General features: G+C 45.9%; 1 protein-coding gene across 2 annotated transcripts in view; it reads left to right on the top strand.

The window, feature by feature from the left end:
• Positions 1-4,849: 4,849 nt before the first annotated feature.
• STIM2 (stromal interaction molecule 2) overlaps positions 4,850-17,577 on the top strand; it is a 119,054-nt gene continuing 106,326 nt past the window's right edge. The window contains exon 1 of one of the 2 annotated variants that reach the window (XM_083159176.1): positions 4,850-5,329. In XM_083159176.1, the coding sequence (XP_083015302.1) occupies positions 5,083-5,329 (247 nt within the window). In that variant the 5' untranslated portion in view covers positions 4,850-5,082. The remainder of the gene's footprint in view (positions 5,330-17,577) is intronic. The other variant, XM_083159258.1, reaches the window with a different exon arrangement.

Here is a 17,577-nt window from a genome sequence, read left to right as displayed (position 1 = left end):
TTTTGATCAATTTTGTTGAAAGACATTTCCATTGAACCCAGTGTCCTGGACGAAAGATGTTGACAAAAGATGTTGACGACAGACGAAAGACGAAAGATCTAGCTACAGTTTATAGGCTCCTTTTGAAAGATATCCAAATTGAGCTGCATGCACAGTTGACGAACAATCTTGATGAACAACTGGAGGGTATGCGCATCATCATACGTTATTCTTCGCAAACACAATGAAAGATATTTTGACCAATTTTGTTTATAAAGGCCGAAATGAACCAAATTGGTCAAAAAAAGTTGGTCAAAAAATTGTACAGTGTGTATGCATCTTAAGCTTGAAAAGTGATAAAATGGAGAGTGATAAACCACCAGCCAATCAGTTCCTACCAGCCATGTCACAGGCTGTGTTTGAAAAATGACAGGTAAGAGCTGATTGGCTAGTGGATTATCACTCTCCGTTTTACTATTTTCAAGCTTAGTACATCTGGCCCTCTGTCAGGAGAATTGCAAAACATGCACTGTGTGGGGTCCTAAGGACCAAGTTTGAGGGATTCGGTATGAAATCCCGACAGCTATTGGCAGACGGTCAAAATCCCGACATTTAAAATCCCGACATTTAGAATCCCGACATTTAAATCCTGACAAGGTCAAAATACCGACACATAGAATGTAGACAGGTGAAAAAGTCAACATGACTTTCGGTCGACAGGTCGACATGGGTTTTTCCGTTTTTTTGACCCGCATGTCGACACAGTCGACATAGACACAGTTGGAAGTCAACCGCAGCCCCTCGCATTGCTCGCAATGCTTCGGGCACGGTGCCTCGTTGTGCTTGGCACACTATTTTATTCTCCCACCACGCCCTAGTGGATGGTAGGGCATGAAATACCGCCTATCGGCACATGTCGGGTCAAAAAACTGTGAAAAACCCATGTCGCCCTCGCGACCTGTCGACCAAAAGTCATGTTGACTGTTTCACCTGTCTACATTCTATAGGTCGGTGTTTTGACCTTGTCGGGATTTTAAATGTCGGTATTTTGACCATGACGGGATTTTAAATGTCGGGATTTTGACCATGTCACTAATCATCTAAGGAAGTGGTTAACATAAGCTATGGAATAAAGGAATCAAACATTAATGTCATAGCTATGTGTATTGAAACCATTTTGAGTGATAGTGTTAGGACCTGCAGAAAAGTGGGGTCCCGTGAAGGGGGCTGCAGGCTTAAACACATTGATCAATTCATTAACTAAATCTCCACTATTTATTATCAGTTAATTTAGTGTGTACAGAGCCTCTACAATGTCTGTTTAAACAATGTGGTCACAAGCCATAGGTCACCCCAAAACTAGGAAATTGTAAGTGTCGATGTTTAGTGTATATATTGTTTATTAGATTAATTTTTTTAATTAGTATCACATTCTCTCATGCACCCTGTTTTAACCTTTTTTCCATAGCTTATGTTAACCACTTCCCTAGATGATTAGTGACAGGTGTGTTGGTAACTGCTCACCTTTAAAAGCATAGGGCCTTAGGTACTTGTGTATTATCACGGCGCCCACGATATTAGGTTGCACGACATATAATCGCATCGCATGGCATACACCCGATGCACAGCAATGCGATGCGATTTTAAATTGTATAAGCCCCCTATACGATGTTTAATTGTATAAGCACCCTAATGGGGGCTTACAATGTAAAATGCACCCCCACCATGAACGCCAACCCGAAGCGCGGCGAGCGCAGCGGTACGCGTCCAACGACCTTTTCATACCCCCACTATCCACGTCGGTGTGGAGCTGATTTTATATAGTGTGGCGAGCGCAGCGAGGCGAGCGGACGCGTATTACTTTACATGTATTACGCGTCCCCTCGCGGGGCTGGACTCACCACACTATATAAATGGAACTCCATTAAAACCCTTGCAATCTGCATCCGATTCCGATCCGATGTTGATAATATCGTCAACATCGGAAGGCAAAAAGTACCGTGTGTACACACCATAAGAAGGATTTTGTCAGAAAGAGTGAACTAGAATAAGGCCCATAGTCTGCTGTGAGCTTTAGACCAGATAGCATGCCTGGAAGCAAACATTAATGTCATAGCTATGTGTATTGTAACCATTTTGAGTGATAGTGTTAGGACCTGCAGAAAAGTGGGGTCCCGTGAAGGGGGCTGCAGGCTTAAATGCATTGATCAATTCATCAACTAAATCTCCACTATTTATTAATATCAGTTAATTTAGTGTGTGCAGAGCCCCTACAATGTCTGTTTAAACAATGTGGTCACAAGCCATAGGGCACCCCAAAACTAGCACTAAACGATGTTTAGTGTGTGTGTATGTACACATACACACACATTAAATATTATACTATTATATATATATATATAACCGTTTGATGGGTGGCGGCACTCAAATCAGCATAACAAAGAGTCAGGAGACCAGATAGTGCCTCGACACTATCTGGTCTCCTGACTCTTTGTTATGCTGATTTGAGTGCCGCCACCCATCAAACGGTTGTATTACCCTGTCTCCTACAGGGGTCCACGGAGGGCACCAGACCCGGCTGCATGCCGTGTTGCTCAATTGGAGTGCCGCAAATATGCAAATTTCTATATATATATATATATATATATATGCACACACACACACACTCCATGACCTCACTCACCTACTGCTAATTACCATCACTCTCACAGCCGCAGGAGCCGCCGCGTCTCCTACCACACAGGCCCCGCCCCCATTCGTCACCGCCCACTCCTCCCACCACTAGCGTCACGTCTCGCCCCTCCTACACAGCTCCTTTCATTCCCATCAGCCAGACCAACACTGCCGCCTAGCCCCTCCTCCTGCCCCGCCTCTCTCCTACCGCCTTACGATTCCAAGCCCCTCCCACGCCCTCTATCCGAACGTACAGTACTCGCCCAGGGCCACGCCCCCATCCTGCGGTGTCCCCGCCCTCCTGCTGATGACGCGAATGCTGTGTGGCTGGCTGGGGGAAGCCACCGGGTGACTGCTGCTGGGGACGGTGTTTCTTGTTTTTGTAGACGCCTCAATTTAGATGGGTGTAGGCATGTTCCAGACGAGGAAGATTGATGTATATGCCCTGAGAAGGGACTTGACATCACACCTGCCTGGTAACTGCCCTATATGCCTTGAATCAGAAACACACTGGGCCTCATTCGTGGTGATACTCTTGCCATGCCTCTATTCCTTTATTGGAACTATGACTGGTCCAGTTGATAAAACATGTGTTGCTTTTCTTCCTCTTCTCTGCATCTTTCTATCCCTGCTTTTCTCTTTTCAATGTACTTGTAAATGCCGTGTACGGTTAATATTTCCCTGTTATAGGGTCCGGTTAGCAGCTGAGCCACCGACTCATGGGACCATGGTCCCGATATGTGTGCTTGTTTTTCTCTCCGCTTAAATTCTCGCTATCCCTTTACATTTTCCTTGACGTTGTGAATATGTCACACCATAATATGTGACCAGCCACCATGTTGTGTGCTTTTTCTTCCTCTCCGCTTCGTCTTTCTATCCCTTTTACATTTTTTCCTGTGTAATAACGTGCAAAACCACTGTGGTTGCAGTGCATATGCCCTGGAGACTGGGTTTTGACACTGCCAGGCCCAGTGATGTATGTGACAACATACTTACATGTGTGCTTTTTCTTCTCTCTGCTTGTACTCTTACTATCCCTTTAAATTTTCTTACAATACAGGACACTGATCTGTATATGACATGCTATATCATGAACTTATTGGGATACAACAGGTGGTCCGACCTGATCCCCAGCTACCCCTTAATTGTAGTACCTTAGATGTGGTACCTATGACTACGCCCCCTTCCCCTCTGATATGTACCCTCTGCCCCCTTGCGCTATGAACCTAAGATGCCCCGTACATAATCCTGTATCTGTCTTTAGATTACCCCCGATAACTGCTGCACCCTATGTTGTACTTGCGTGCAGGGACGGCCAATCTTTTAAACTTTATTTTTGTTCACATTAGAGACACGATCACATTCCCAGTAACCCACATGTATCGATTCGACCAATTTGGTCCTTAAGATTTGTAATGCTTCCACCCCACAGGTTTTTCCATTTATGTACATATATGTTGACATGTCTCCACTTTATTTATTTCTGTATTTTCAGCAGCACGAGAGCGCCGCGTCTTCACAGCCGCTTGGTTACCATGACAACCCCGGCAGCTTGCGTTCCAAGCACTCCGGCTGTCAGCGGTGCACACACAGACCTCCGTCAATGGCACTTCCGGCTATGACCACTTCCGCCGGCGCTGGTCGCGGCGCCCCCGTGCAGCTGATCCTCGTGTGCTATTCACTTCACCTCCTATATAGGTAAGAACTGTTTTATGCGTTATTGTTATACACACCTTGACAAAGGGGTACTACGGTCCCCGAAACGTTGGTTTTGCTCGTTTTGAATACACTTCTGAAAAGTTCCTGAAGAGTGCCGCTGTTGTGAGTTATTTCTAACTATATATATATATATATATATATATATATGCACACACACACACACACACACACACACACACACACACACACACACTCCATGACCTCACTCACCTACTGCTAATTACCATCACTCTCACAGCCGCAGGAGCCGCCGCGTCTCCTACCACACAGGCCCCGCCCCCATTCGTCACCGCCCACTCCTCCCACCACTAGCGTCACGTCTCGCCCCTCCTACACAGCTCCTTTCATTCCCATCAGCCAGACCAACACTGCCGCCTAGCCCCTCCTCCTGCCCCGCCTCTCTCCTACCGCCTTACGATTCCAAGCCCCTCCCACGCCCTCTATCCGAACGTACAGTACTCGCCCAGGGCCACGCCCCCATCCTGCGGTGTCCCCGCCCTCCTGCTGATGACGCGAATGCTGTGTGGCTGGCTGGGGGAAGCCACCGGGTGACTGCTGCCGGGGACGGTGTTTCTGCTGTGTGCGCGTGAGCGAACCGAGTGCGGGGGTCTCGCGTCGCGTCTGTGTCTCGCGGGCAGTGAGCGGCGGAGGAGGAGGCGGCGCGTAGCAGCGGACCAGTACCCACCCCCTCCCGCCGGTGCCCGAGATGTGATGACCCCGGCCGCGGCTACACGGTCAGACATGAGCGGCTGGGATACGGTGGGCTGGAAGAAGAGACAGCGGCGGCATCAGCAGAGGGTGTCCGTCTGGTGGACGGCCGGGGGCTGGAGGCAATGCCCCGGTGTGTGCCTGGCGCTGCTCCTTGCTCTCCTGCTCCTTCTGCCCCCGGTGTCGGTGTGTACGGTGTGCGAGGCGGACGGTCCCCGAAGGCGGAGGGATTCCCCGGAGCTGCCGGCAGGTAATGCTGGGGTGACATGGGGGGCGGGCTCTCTCTCTCCTTACACAGTCACTGGGTGCCCGGGCATGCAGGGAGATGCAGCTTGCTACCTGACCATGGGCAGAGACTGCAACACTACCGTCAGTATGGGGGGGGGATCACTGTCCTGCATCACAGCATATAATATTCTCATTTATGGGGCCCTCACCTGCCCACCCATGGTCCCAGTGTAGGTGGCTGTCACACTCATCAGGGGTGCTACGTGGCGTGGGCCCCAATCCACCCACCCAGTGACCCCATATACAGTTCCCCTATGTATGTAGGTGGCTGTTTAAGTCTTCAGGGGGACTATGGAACTGGGGCTCTCACCCACTTACCCCTATGTACAGTGCCCCCTATGTATGTACAGTAGGTGGCTGTTTCACGGTCATGGGTGCTATGTGATGGGGTGCTCACCCATCTGTGGATGTAGGTGGCTGTCTCACTAATCAGGGGGGCTATGTGATGGTGGGGGGCCTAAACAACCGGGCCCTATATACAGTGCCCCCTGTGTATGTAGGTCTTACTATCTTCAGGAGTGCTAAGTGACCCAGTGCTCCCCCACCCATCTTCCCCTATGTACAGTGCCCCGTATGTATTGTGTCACTGTCAAGACTATGTGACTATGTCAAGTGACTATGTGATGGGGGACATTAGGCCACCCACTCTCTGGCGATAAGTACACTGCCTCCTAAGTATGTGGCTTTCTCATTGTCATCATTGGGGCCCTCACCCTCTGTACCCATAATGAGTGCCCTCATCCTTCCACCCACTGACTCCTATATACAGCCCTATGGCTTGGTGCATTGGATGCAGAGTGTCCCAGTGGGATCGGCAGCTAGGGACCCTGAAGACGTCCCTCGTCCCCTATCATACTTTTCTGTTTATAGTACAAATAGATTATTACGATGCTCTTCTCACTAATGTTACACAGCAATCGCTATATTTGGTTGCAATGGAATCTCCTTCTGGTATCAGATCTGAGTTATTTCCTCATTTTGTAAGATGGGTAAAGAATGCACTTCCATTAGATCAATAATCAAACCCAGAAGCAGCTGTGATGCTAGACCCCTGCTTGTCCAGCTCCTGCAGTACTTGCTGATAAACCTGACAGGCCAATATTTACCCATGTTGTGTGTCTGCTTTAATGCAATTTTTTTTCCCTTTCCTTTAGAAGCAGTTCTAGAAATTGCATGTTAATTTCCCATTTCTCTCCCTTCTGTGAGGCATGGTGATGAGGCATTGCACTGTGGCAGAAGCATTACCAGGCATGCTTCGGGAGAAAATAAGCAGCATTGCGGTATAGAGTGGGATAGGTGATAAGCAGTGCCTTGGTTGGAAGGGAGACTGCACGCATGACACATTCTAGCATACGTTTCCCTTCTCACAATGGTTGTCACCTATTATATGAGGGGAATGCCTCAGCTGCTGGCCGAGTTACGCTGGGAGTGCTGCAGGGAATGTATTATTGTATTCCCTGGCTCTCCCAGTCAGCTGGATTCTCTGGTAAGGAAACCCCTTTGTCATCTGTGTAATCCTTAGCTGTAATTGTCAGCATCCTCCTAGCGGAATGAGGAAGCAGCAGGCGGAGGTGGGGGGGACTTCAGCAAATGATTGTGTTTCACACAGGGAAAGTGCTGAGTGTAGACATCAGATAGCTGTGCATATTTCTTAATTGCTATTTGCTTTTTTTCTGTAGGTTTTAATCAAGACAGACTTGTTTTTCCACGTTTATAAATTTCTATTGTCGGCATGTTACTGTGTCAAATCACACACACATGAAACAATAGCAATGGGGTTTTATGATTTCCATACAAAACCTGTATCTCTGGTCTTTGAGATTTATGTTCAGCATGTGTAATTCACCTTATCCAATGGTGTTTCTGTATTCTAGAGCCTGACAATCCCTCTGATACCTGCACTCATTGAACATCGTTGGTAATTGTACTTCCTCCTTTTATGGAACTTGTGTTGTGGTTATTAAGAGAGGTTACGACAGGCATGTCCAAACTATGGAAGTCCAAGTGAAACTAAAACTCCCTTCATGCCTTGCCACAGTTTTGCTATTAGGGCCTTCATGGCTAACCTTGACACTCCAGTTGTTGATGAACTACACATCCCAGCATGCTCTGCTTCAGTTTTGCTATTTTGGCCATGCTAAATATGGTGCAGAGCATGCTGGGATGTGTAGTTCGACAACAGCTGGAGTGTCAAGGTTAGCCATCAAGGTGTTAGGAAATGCTAAAACTATGGCAAGGCATGCTGGGATGTGTAGTTTCACAACAGCTGGAGGGCCACAGTTTGGACATGCCAGGGTTATGGCAAACGCTGTTGTGTACTTGTATTGCTGAGCCCAATGCTCAAACAGCCTAGTGCCTCTTTACTCAGGATCTCATCGCATCATAGGCTTCATAAACAATGGTTTTTGTTATAGGATTATTTTGTTTTGTTACTATGCTGGGCTGTCAGGGCTCAGTCAGACACCTGCAGAGAAAATCTGTAATAACCCATGAAAACAAACGCCTTTTAGTCATGCACTTTCCCAGATATCCAATGAGTTATGCTTTTACTAAAGCAATTACACTAAAAGCAGATAGGTCATGCTGCGGACTAATGTTATAATGCAGCTGTGTGACCGGCACAATTGGCTCTAATTACCTCCTTTTTGTCCAAGAATTTGAATCTGTAAGTGTATAGAGAGAGATCTATATATCTATTTTCACCTTTTTGAGGGGAAGTACTGCCATTGGCCACTCGATGGCCCAAATTACTTGTTTTCAGAAAGTGAAGCCAAAATGATTTAGATTTTATTTCAATTCTGTTAACTTAAGGCCCATACACACTGGGCAACTTTGAGCTGAAAGCCAATCAAAACAGCAGGTTTGAGCAGCTTTTAGCTCAAAGCCGCCCAGTGTGTATGCCCCGGCGATGAGCGCTGCTGCGCGCTCCTGCATCATCACTGGGTAATACCAGCAGATGAGCGGCTTTGAGGACAGCTTTGCATAGCTCTGCGCTATGCAAAGCCGTCCCCCCCTCCTCCATCGGCGCCGGGCAGGGGGAAAGCCGCTCAGTGTGTATGCACTGAGCGGCTCCCCCCCCCCCCCCCGCAATGAACGCCATCATCGCTGTCCATACACGCTGGGCATAGTCGCCCAGTGTGTATGGACCTTTTTAAAGTAGCCATCTGTGTTACATTTTAGTATAGTATTGTAAAGCAGTGCTATACATTTTAGTATAGTATTGTAAAGCAGGAATTTGGGGCACAGATCTGGGTAACACTTTTGTTCTTGACATTTATGCATGACAAATGATTGGCCTATGTAACCACAACTATCTGATAGTACGGAATGGAAAATCTGTCCCCGTGTTCATGTCACACAGACCAGAAAGCCAGAAGTGTCACTTTTATCTGTATTTGGCCTTTCCCCTCTAAGAGGTTTATTTACTAAGAAGGGAGTTCTGTTAAAGTTGGATTGTTGCCCGTAGCAACCAATCTGAATCTACTGTTTGTTTAGCACCATCTAGAACTGGGGTAGCCAACCCTAGTCCTCGAGAGCTACCAACAGTGCATGTTTTGCAGGTCTCCTCACAGAATCACAAGTGAGCTAATTAGCTCCATCTGTGGATCTTTTAAAATGTGTCAGTGATTAATGAGTGCAGCAGCTAGGTTGTCTGGAAAATGTGAACTGTTGGTAGCTCTCGAGGGCTAGGGTTGGCTGCCACTGATCTAGAACATAATAGAATCTGGTTGCCCATAGCAGTGTAACATCTTCAATAGAACTCTCATCATAGTAAATAAACCCCTAAGGCTGGATCTAATGGCAAATTGGGTCTAAATATAAGTCTGACCCTGTGGTGTGTTTCTCAACATTTCTGTGAGCGTTTTACATCAGTCTGTCGGAGTAATTACATTTATCGGGTGTTTGTGCATGTTTTACATTTACACCTTTGGCAAATGTTATACATGCGAGTGTAATGCTAATGTTATATCGCACTGATGCTGGGGAATAAGGATTTGAGGGGTAGATTTATTAAGCTTGGTGAAGTGATAAACTGTCTGTTTTTTATCACCGGCCAATCAGCTCCTACCTGTGAAGCTACAGGCTTGGTTTGAAAAATGACAGGTAAGAGCTGATTGGCCGGTGATAAAAACCAGACAGTTTATCGCTTCACCGAGCTTAATAAACTTACCCCTCAATTCCCATTTATCACTTTGGTGACAGCCATATATTAACATGGTTGAAAATAATCTGATGGGGCTGATTTTTGGGTAGCCTGCTGAGATATTGTGCCTGATTGAGTTGGTTCTTCTATGCTTGTGTCTGAGCTGCACCACATGCGCCTCCCTTGTACGGTTTTTCCCACTACTAATAAAAAACGTTTCTACGCGAATGCGCATCAACCTGGGATTTCTGTATTTGCGAAAGCACACTACCTGGAACCTGCTCACAACCTGCTGAATCCCAGGAATTTCCCTGGTTGCAAGAGTAAAAGATAGCAGAAATGTAAAGGCCCATACTCACTGGGCGACTTTGAGCTGAAAGCCACTCAAAACAGCATGTTGAGTGGCTTTCAGCTCAAAGCCACCCAGTGTGTATGCCCCAGCGATGAGCAATGAGCGCTGCTGCGCATTCCTGCATCATTGCCGGGAAAGACACTCATCTGCTGGTATTACCAGCAGATGAGCGGGTTTGAGGACGGCTTTACGTAGCGATGCACTATGAAAAGCCGCCCTCTCTCCGCTGACAGCGCCGAACAGGGGGAAAGCCGCTCAGTGTGTATGCACTAAGCGGCTTTCCCCCCAGCGATGTTCTCGATCATTGCTGTCCATACACATTGGGCATAATGGCCCAGTGTGTATGGACCTTAAGGTGTTCCTGGATGGTGGCTAAAGATGCACATATGAAAACGGGTCTCTCAACGGATCAGGCAGCGTGTTCTCTATACAAACTGATCTGTTGCGGTTGAGCTGTCAATTACCACCGGCGCTTCCAACCAAGAACTTTTTTTTTTCTTATAGTTTTTTTTCCTTTTAAGTCTATTTTTGAAACTGATTTTAAAGTGGATTTGAATGTTGATGGGTTGAAAGAAAATGTCTGTTCATTATTAATGTGACGGGATTAAATACTAATTGAAAAGTGATCTTTTGTGTGTTGTAGATAAGAGAGCATGTCAAAGTATCTTCCTTTCATTGAGATGTATCATTTACATTGACTTGTAATGTAGCTGGTTCTCCAGCTAAACTAATAAGTATGTGTCGTGCTTTGTGCAGTGAGTGCTTTGCACCTGCTCTTTCCCACCGTCTGCTTATCACTGCACAGAGGCCCTATGGTTATTGAGAAGCACCTAAATAGTGATCCGACAAAGGGTTGCGCGCAGCTGTCCCACAGGATTCCACGGACAGAGAGCACAAGGCTGCACCGCATGGCATCTGTAGCATAAACCAGCAGGGCACTCTTACTTTTCTAAATAAAATCACATATGAATGGAAGGTTACAGAGCAATTATTGCTATGTTGTCTGATGGTTTAGGGAATTATTACAACATATATAACTCCAATAGTTTGTATTTTGTTCCTAATAAACACTTTGGCAAATATTCTTAGGGGGAGTTTTATCAAAGCTTGGAGAAAGTGGAGAGGTGAATGTGTAGCTGTAACACTTGTTATGAGGGAGATGCTGCTTTCCACTCCCCCTTGTGTATCACAATGGCGGTGTGTGCGCATACCACCCCTGTCACTATCAGCACTGCTGTCTGTGAAGGCCTCATATACTAGAGCAACTTCTCGGAGGCTTGAAATCGCATGTGATTTCCCTTGAACTCCGTGGCTGCTTTCTAGGCAGCAGTATCCTATGCGATACACTGTATGCAGCCCTTTTGCACATGATTTATCGTATGCGATCCCAGCAATGGCTTCCGGATCCGATAAATCTTTAGGGTGATCTCTGAACGCATACGATTTGACACTTTTTACGCAATTTCTTTGGCTGATGCGTTAGAATAGGGTGAAAAGGGCCCAAATCACACTAGTATGTGGGCAAATTAAGAGCTCGCCGATGTGCAGGGTAATGCAAGAACGGTCTGTGGCACGGACTGTTCTGACAGCTACAGTTGTCGTTTCCCCATTCATAGCCGCTATTGCCTAGCTGCTGGCTCGAGGCTACACACAGGAAATCTTGCGATGGTTTTGAGATCTCTTGCATACACAATGGTCCTGGTTGTTGTGTGAAGTGAAAGATCTACTCTGTCTTTCAACACATGGAAAGGTGAACAGGAGTTTTTCATGTTTTCTGTTGTCAATGTCCACCTAGACCCCAATTAATGTAGCACGTACCCTTGCATGGCTTGTGAGTCGCTGATCCATGTGGATGGTAAAGTATGAAAAAGTTATTTTTTCTTTTTTTTTTGTTTATTGTGAAAAACTCCTGTTGAAACACGTATTGACTTTCAGCTGCTTCCGGGGATTACAGACCGTTGTGTAGGCTGAGGGGTATCTATGGAGTGGGGTGGGGTTTTCATTCCCCCACTACGACAAGAGATGATTATTAATCTTGTAGCTATTGCTTTTCACGTTGTCTCGGTATAGAGGGGAAGCAGGAACAGAGATGCTGGTACAATCAGTCCCTGGTAATACATTTACCCCAATCAACAACAACTGCCATTTTTCAAATAGTGGGGCAGATGTATTAAGCCCGGTGAAGAGAGAAAATGGTGATAAAGTAGAAGGTGAAAATGCACCAGACAATCTTGTGTTTGAAAAATGACAGTTAGGAGTTGGTTTGCTGGTGCGTTGTCACCTTCCACTTTATCGCTGCTTTACTCACTGGGAGATGTACTAGGCTTTGGAGAGTACCAGCCAATCAGCTCCTCACTGCCATTTTACAGGCTGTGTTTGAAAATTGTCATGAGCTGATTTGCTGGAAGATTCACAGTTTTTTCACTCTCCGAGGCTCTCTCCAAGTACATCTGTTCCATATAGTTAACATTAGAGATACCTCTTTCACATCACAAATGCCCCAGTTACACCTGGGATATAGACACTGGTCGGTCCCAGGAGTGAGACTGCATTTGCAAGGTGAAGCTCCCGTAATAGACTGGCAATAAGTTGGGTCACTGACGTCACACGGGGAGTGGTGGTACTTGGAGCGGATGCTGCCTCCTCCCTATAGTTTAGGCAGGACCCAGGTCGTTCGACCCAGGTTACCCCTTTATACTACTCAGCGACTCGGGTCAGATAAAACCAATGTTGTGCTTTAGGGGTTCAAATTCGCATTTGCCAACATTTTAATTGAAGCGAAGGTGTATGTTAGCCCCTCAATTTCATGTCAATAAAGAATTGACCTTTAGTATATATTATACCCCTTGTAAGCAGATTAATACATTCTCTCTCCAAGCTTTGAATAATATCCCCCTTAATCTGTATTTTTAGTCTGAAATCTTTAAATTTCTATAATCTATGTACAGCACACGGCTTAAGGGATTTGTTGTGCTGCAACATAGTTTTTTTTCTCTTCTTTCCAACAAATTGTAAATACAAGCAATTTCCAACCTGGTCCATATCTAAATTTGTTCAGAAAAGGCAGAGTACTGGGTTTTAACTTCAGAATCAGAATCACTTTATTGGCCATGTATACTCTCGCGTACTAGGAATTTTTTGTGGATACAGTGCAGCTTTAAGCTACAAGAGGGATAACAGGACATAAATACATTGCATCAGTTGCGCATACAAATGACAATACACATGTTAAGGCCCCCATACACTAGGGCGACTTGGGACAAGTCGCCCCTGACTTCCCCCTGAGCTTCCCCGGCTGCTCCCCGGGGGAGCTTGATTAGATTGGCACTTGATGTGCCATTTTTTACATGTGATAATCGTCTCGATTTATCACATGTAAAAAACCCGGGGAGCAGAGGGGGGGGGGGGGGGCTTCAGAGCAGGGCTGCTGGTGGGAGCAGGGGGGGCTGGGGACGCTGCGGGGGACACAGGCGGCACATAGAGACACAGACGGCACATAGAGCCGGGCAGAGGGAGCCGGGAGCTGTCAGTGCTAGAAAAAAAGCCTATACAATGAATGGGCAGCCTGTGATTGGCTGAGCGCTCTCTCAGCCAATTGCTGACTGGCTGAGAGAGCGCTCAGCCAATCACAGGCCGCCCATTCATTGTATGGGCTTTTTTTTTTTTTTATTCAGTGCTGACAGCTCCCGGCTCTATGCCGCCTGTGTCACCCACAGCTCTATGCCGCCTGTGTCACCCCAGCGTCCCGCTGTGTCACCCCAGCGTCCCGGCTCTATGCCGCCTGTGTCACCCACGGCTCTATGCCGCCTGTGTCACCCCAGCGTCCCGCAGCGTCCCCCAGCCGCTGCGTACCCAGCGTCCCGCAGCGTCCCCCGCTCCCTCCACCGCCGCCCCACTAGGTCCCAAGTCGGGTGGTCGGACGTGCAGCAGGTCCGACCACCCGACGCAGATCCGATGCGCACGGGACCGCGCATCGGATCTGAGGGGACATCAAAACTAGCCGATTTTGGTCCGATTTCGCCCAGATCCGACTGATCTGGCCGAAATCTGACCAAAATCGGCTAGTGTATGGGGGCCTTTAGGATTTGCAAGGTTTGATGGAGCAGTTGGGTGTTTAGATTAGCAGTATCTTAGAGTACATTGTTCAATAGCTGAATAGCTATCGGGAAGAAGCTTTTTGCGGTTCTTGACGACTTGACAGGGATGGACCTGAAGCATCTACCTGATGGGAGAATATCAAACACATTATGGCCAGGGTGGAGTTTGTCTGCCACGAACTCCAGCCTGGCCATAACTTGTTTGATTTGTATGGTATGGTATGACCAGAAAACCATTACTGTGGTTTTCGACTCGTTATAGATGAGAATTACAGGCACAATCAGTTCCTGATTTCCACAAAGTACCAACCAACACCTCTGCTGACGTACGTTTCTTGCTGGATCTGATTAGGGTCATTATGAATGTTGTCAGTAGGTGGCTTTTGTCCGGCCTGTGTATCTCGTTCTCTTCTGACTTGTAAGGCTTGTTCTATGTGATGTCAGCGCTAATTTGGTCTAATGGCCCGAGAATGACTAGATCTTGTCAGATAGTGAGCCAAATGTAATAGGGTGAGAGATTCGTGAAGAGTTTTTTCCCTTTTTTTTTTTTTTTAAAGCGGCAATCAATTACATTGCAAAATCAACTTGGTTTTTCAGTGTAAATGATTGGGAAAACGCTAATTCCCCTTTAAAAAAAAAGTCAGAGTTCGGCGGACATCTCGCACTGCCACTGAACTCGGCCGACATTAAATCTCGCCCTATATGTAGTAGAAATACTATGGGACATTGATTAAACCTTTGCCCTGTGATGACCCTCTCATAAAGGTTATATGGCCTAAACTCTGAAAATGGAGTTTTAGAATGCAAAACCTTCGGGAGCTTGGACTTGGTGTGAATTCCATATTTTTTTTTTCCCGCATTCCTTCTGGGAGGGATCCCATCAGAACCCTCCCAGTATCTGAGATCTCAGTAAAAACCACCTTGGAGCATTACTGCTAACTAAATGTGCAACTACAGTAAGCGGGGTGTTGTACATGTCTTGAGTTAGTTTATAGCCCTCATATATTACATAGCACTTTATAGAGAATATTTATTAATTCACATTTTCCCCAATGGAGCTTACAAACTATATTCCCTGCCACATTTCTGCACTCACTAGGGTAATTTTTGTCGGAAAGCTAAATGAATCTACCACTTTAGTTTTGTGGTAGGCAACCTATGCAAAGACTGGAGTACATACAAACTCCATAGGGTACTCGTTGGATTTTAACCCAATATCTCCATGGCAGGAGTGAGCAAAGCTTACCATTGTACCACCATGCTGCCACTTGATACATAAGGTAGAGGAATAACATTTGTGGCTGTAGTTTTACCAGCCGACAAGAATGGAACCGTCATTGGCATCTGTAATTTCAGCTATGGATGGTGTCTTTTAGTTGGAACGAGGAGTCAGCAGAAATAGACAGGAATCAGTCACTGCAGCTATCCCAACGCTATGATCTGCTGTAATGCATAACTGCTGTCCTTCGCCATTCATCCCAACTGATCCTCTGTCAACTTTTTTTTACCTAGCATTGTCCATTAATAAATGATCTTAGAACAACTTGCACACTGCTAAGGACTGGCTACGGTACAAATGATGTTTCCTTTCACTGACGTGTTACATTTGGCTTTCAGCATAATTGTAATATACAGGAAGCAGTCTCCTGCTTCTGAGTGAGACCTGTTTATGTCAGGATTTTGTATCCAGGATATGTCCTATTGATTGTAGTATAAATAAGAACATAATAAGTTTTCTCAGGCAGTATTTGGATAGATGCGTAGCTGTCTTCTCGCTGCTTCATACTTACTTGTTTTTACATGTTTAACATCATTCTAAGACTATTTATGTTTTGATGGTAACACAAAAGTTGGCCATAGGTAAAACTGATGGTGGGCAGTAAGCGGCCCTCCAGCTGTACTGAAACTACACATCCCAGCATGACCTGAAACTATCTTAGCATAGTCCTATAGCAAAAAGGTGAAAAGGGATGCTGCGATCTGTAGTTCCACAACAGCTGAGGGGGCCACTTATTGCCCACAAAAATGTGTGGTTTGGACATCTATGTGTTAGTGAGTTTCCTCCTATACATCCATGTAGTGACTGAATTGTGTCCTGGTCATAGATCTTGCAGCTGGATATATGGTGCTCACGTTGGTGCTGCAAAATATATGTTTGCTGCAGTTTCCATAACACCATTAGCAGCAATGGCCTGCACCCTCCTGTGGTAAGGTTAGCCATCTACTTTTACTTCTGCAGTTTCAACTAATTCTGTGTATGCTCCTCCTGTTATATAAATTACACTCTCATCATCTCTGTTGTAATTAGTCAACTGATTAAACAGAAATGAAATGACTGCTACATGCTAAGCACGTGTTTACTGTGCGACACACAACAACTCTGCAGAGTTCAACCTTTAAAACTTACAGTGGCACCTTTGACAACTATTGAATTCAACTTGGATGTGGTGTCTTGTTCTTTAGCCCCTTTGTATAGTGTTACTGCTGCAGGAAGGGGAGGGGATGTCCTGCTTTTCAGACACGGTTTCTTCCCAAGCTTGGACCGGTGACAATAAAGTGGGAGCTAATGTTTCTGTTATCACCACTTGTGTGCAGCCAGATGGGCAGGATTTGTAAGAAACAGGATGTCAATCGGAGCGAGAAGGGGAAAAGAAAACTTTTTGGAAGAACCGTGTGGTTAATCAGGTAGTTGGAGAAATTGTTTCAGAGGTTTTTTTTTTTTAATTTGTTTTTATTTTTACCATAATGCGGACTAGGAAAAACCTCTAAAAGTGATAGCCTAAAGTGCCCTCATCTTCTCCCCCCTTTCCTGGAGTAATAAGCACCTGTCTTTTAGTTCGGCTTTGCCAACAGGGACTGTGTAACATCAGAAGGTACTTTATAATTATTAAACATGTATCTTCTCTAGGATCTAAAATTGCTTTGTTGGAGTTATGGCCACAAAGAATGGGATCATTGGATAGACAGCAACTAGGTCTACAAGCAGTAGGTTGACACGACGGACGGTCGACACAAGCATTAGGTCAACATGGGGAAGGTTGACAGTCAAAAAGTATTTTTGTCCCGGATGTCGACACAGTCAACATGGTCACTAAAACATAGCACTGTGTCCGCTCCCCATGCCACTATTTTATTCTCCCACCACACCCTGGTGGATGGTAGGGCATGAAATACCGCTTGTCGGCATATATCGGTTCCAAAATAATGTGAAAACCCCCCATTTTGACTGTTGACCCTCCCCATGTCGATCTAATGCTTGTGTCGACCTAACCCATATCGACCAAATGCTTGTCGACCTAGTGACTGTGGAGCATGCTTAGCCCTGGGCCACATTAATCCTTATTGTAACTAAACCACATCCTTGTAACAGAAGCTACTTTTGCATCCAATTCGCACCGTTTTGTGAAGAAGTAATATATGTTTCCCTCAAAGATGCTCACCTGGTTACAATGATATGTGGCATGCCTATATTCAGTGTGTGCATAGGAAATGCTATGTTAGTGTTTTACTGGAAAACCTTGTAGCATGGCATTTCATATGCATGCAGATACAGCTGCAGTTACACACAATATAGGCATGCCACAAATGTCGCACATGCAGCTTCTGCTGATTAAAAT

Source organism: Crinia signifera, chromosome 1 (genome assembly GCF_055691185.1).
Source record: "Crinia signifera chromosome 1, ASM5569118v1, whole genome shotgun sequence".
NCBI lineage: Eukaryota > Metazoa > Chordata > Amphibia > Anura > Myobatrachidae > Crinia > Crinia signifera.
This window is presented reverse-complemented; position numbering and strand designations above follow the sequence as displayed.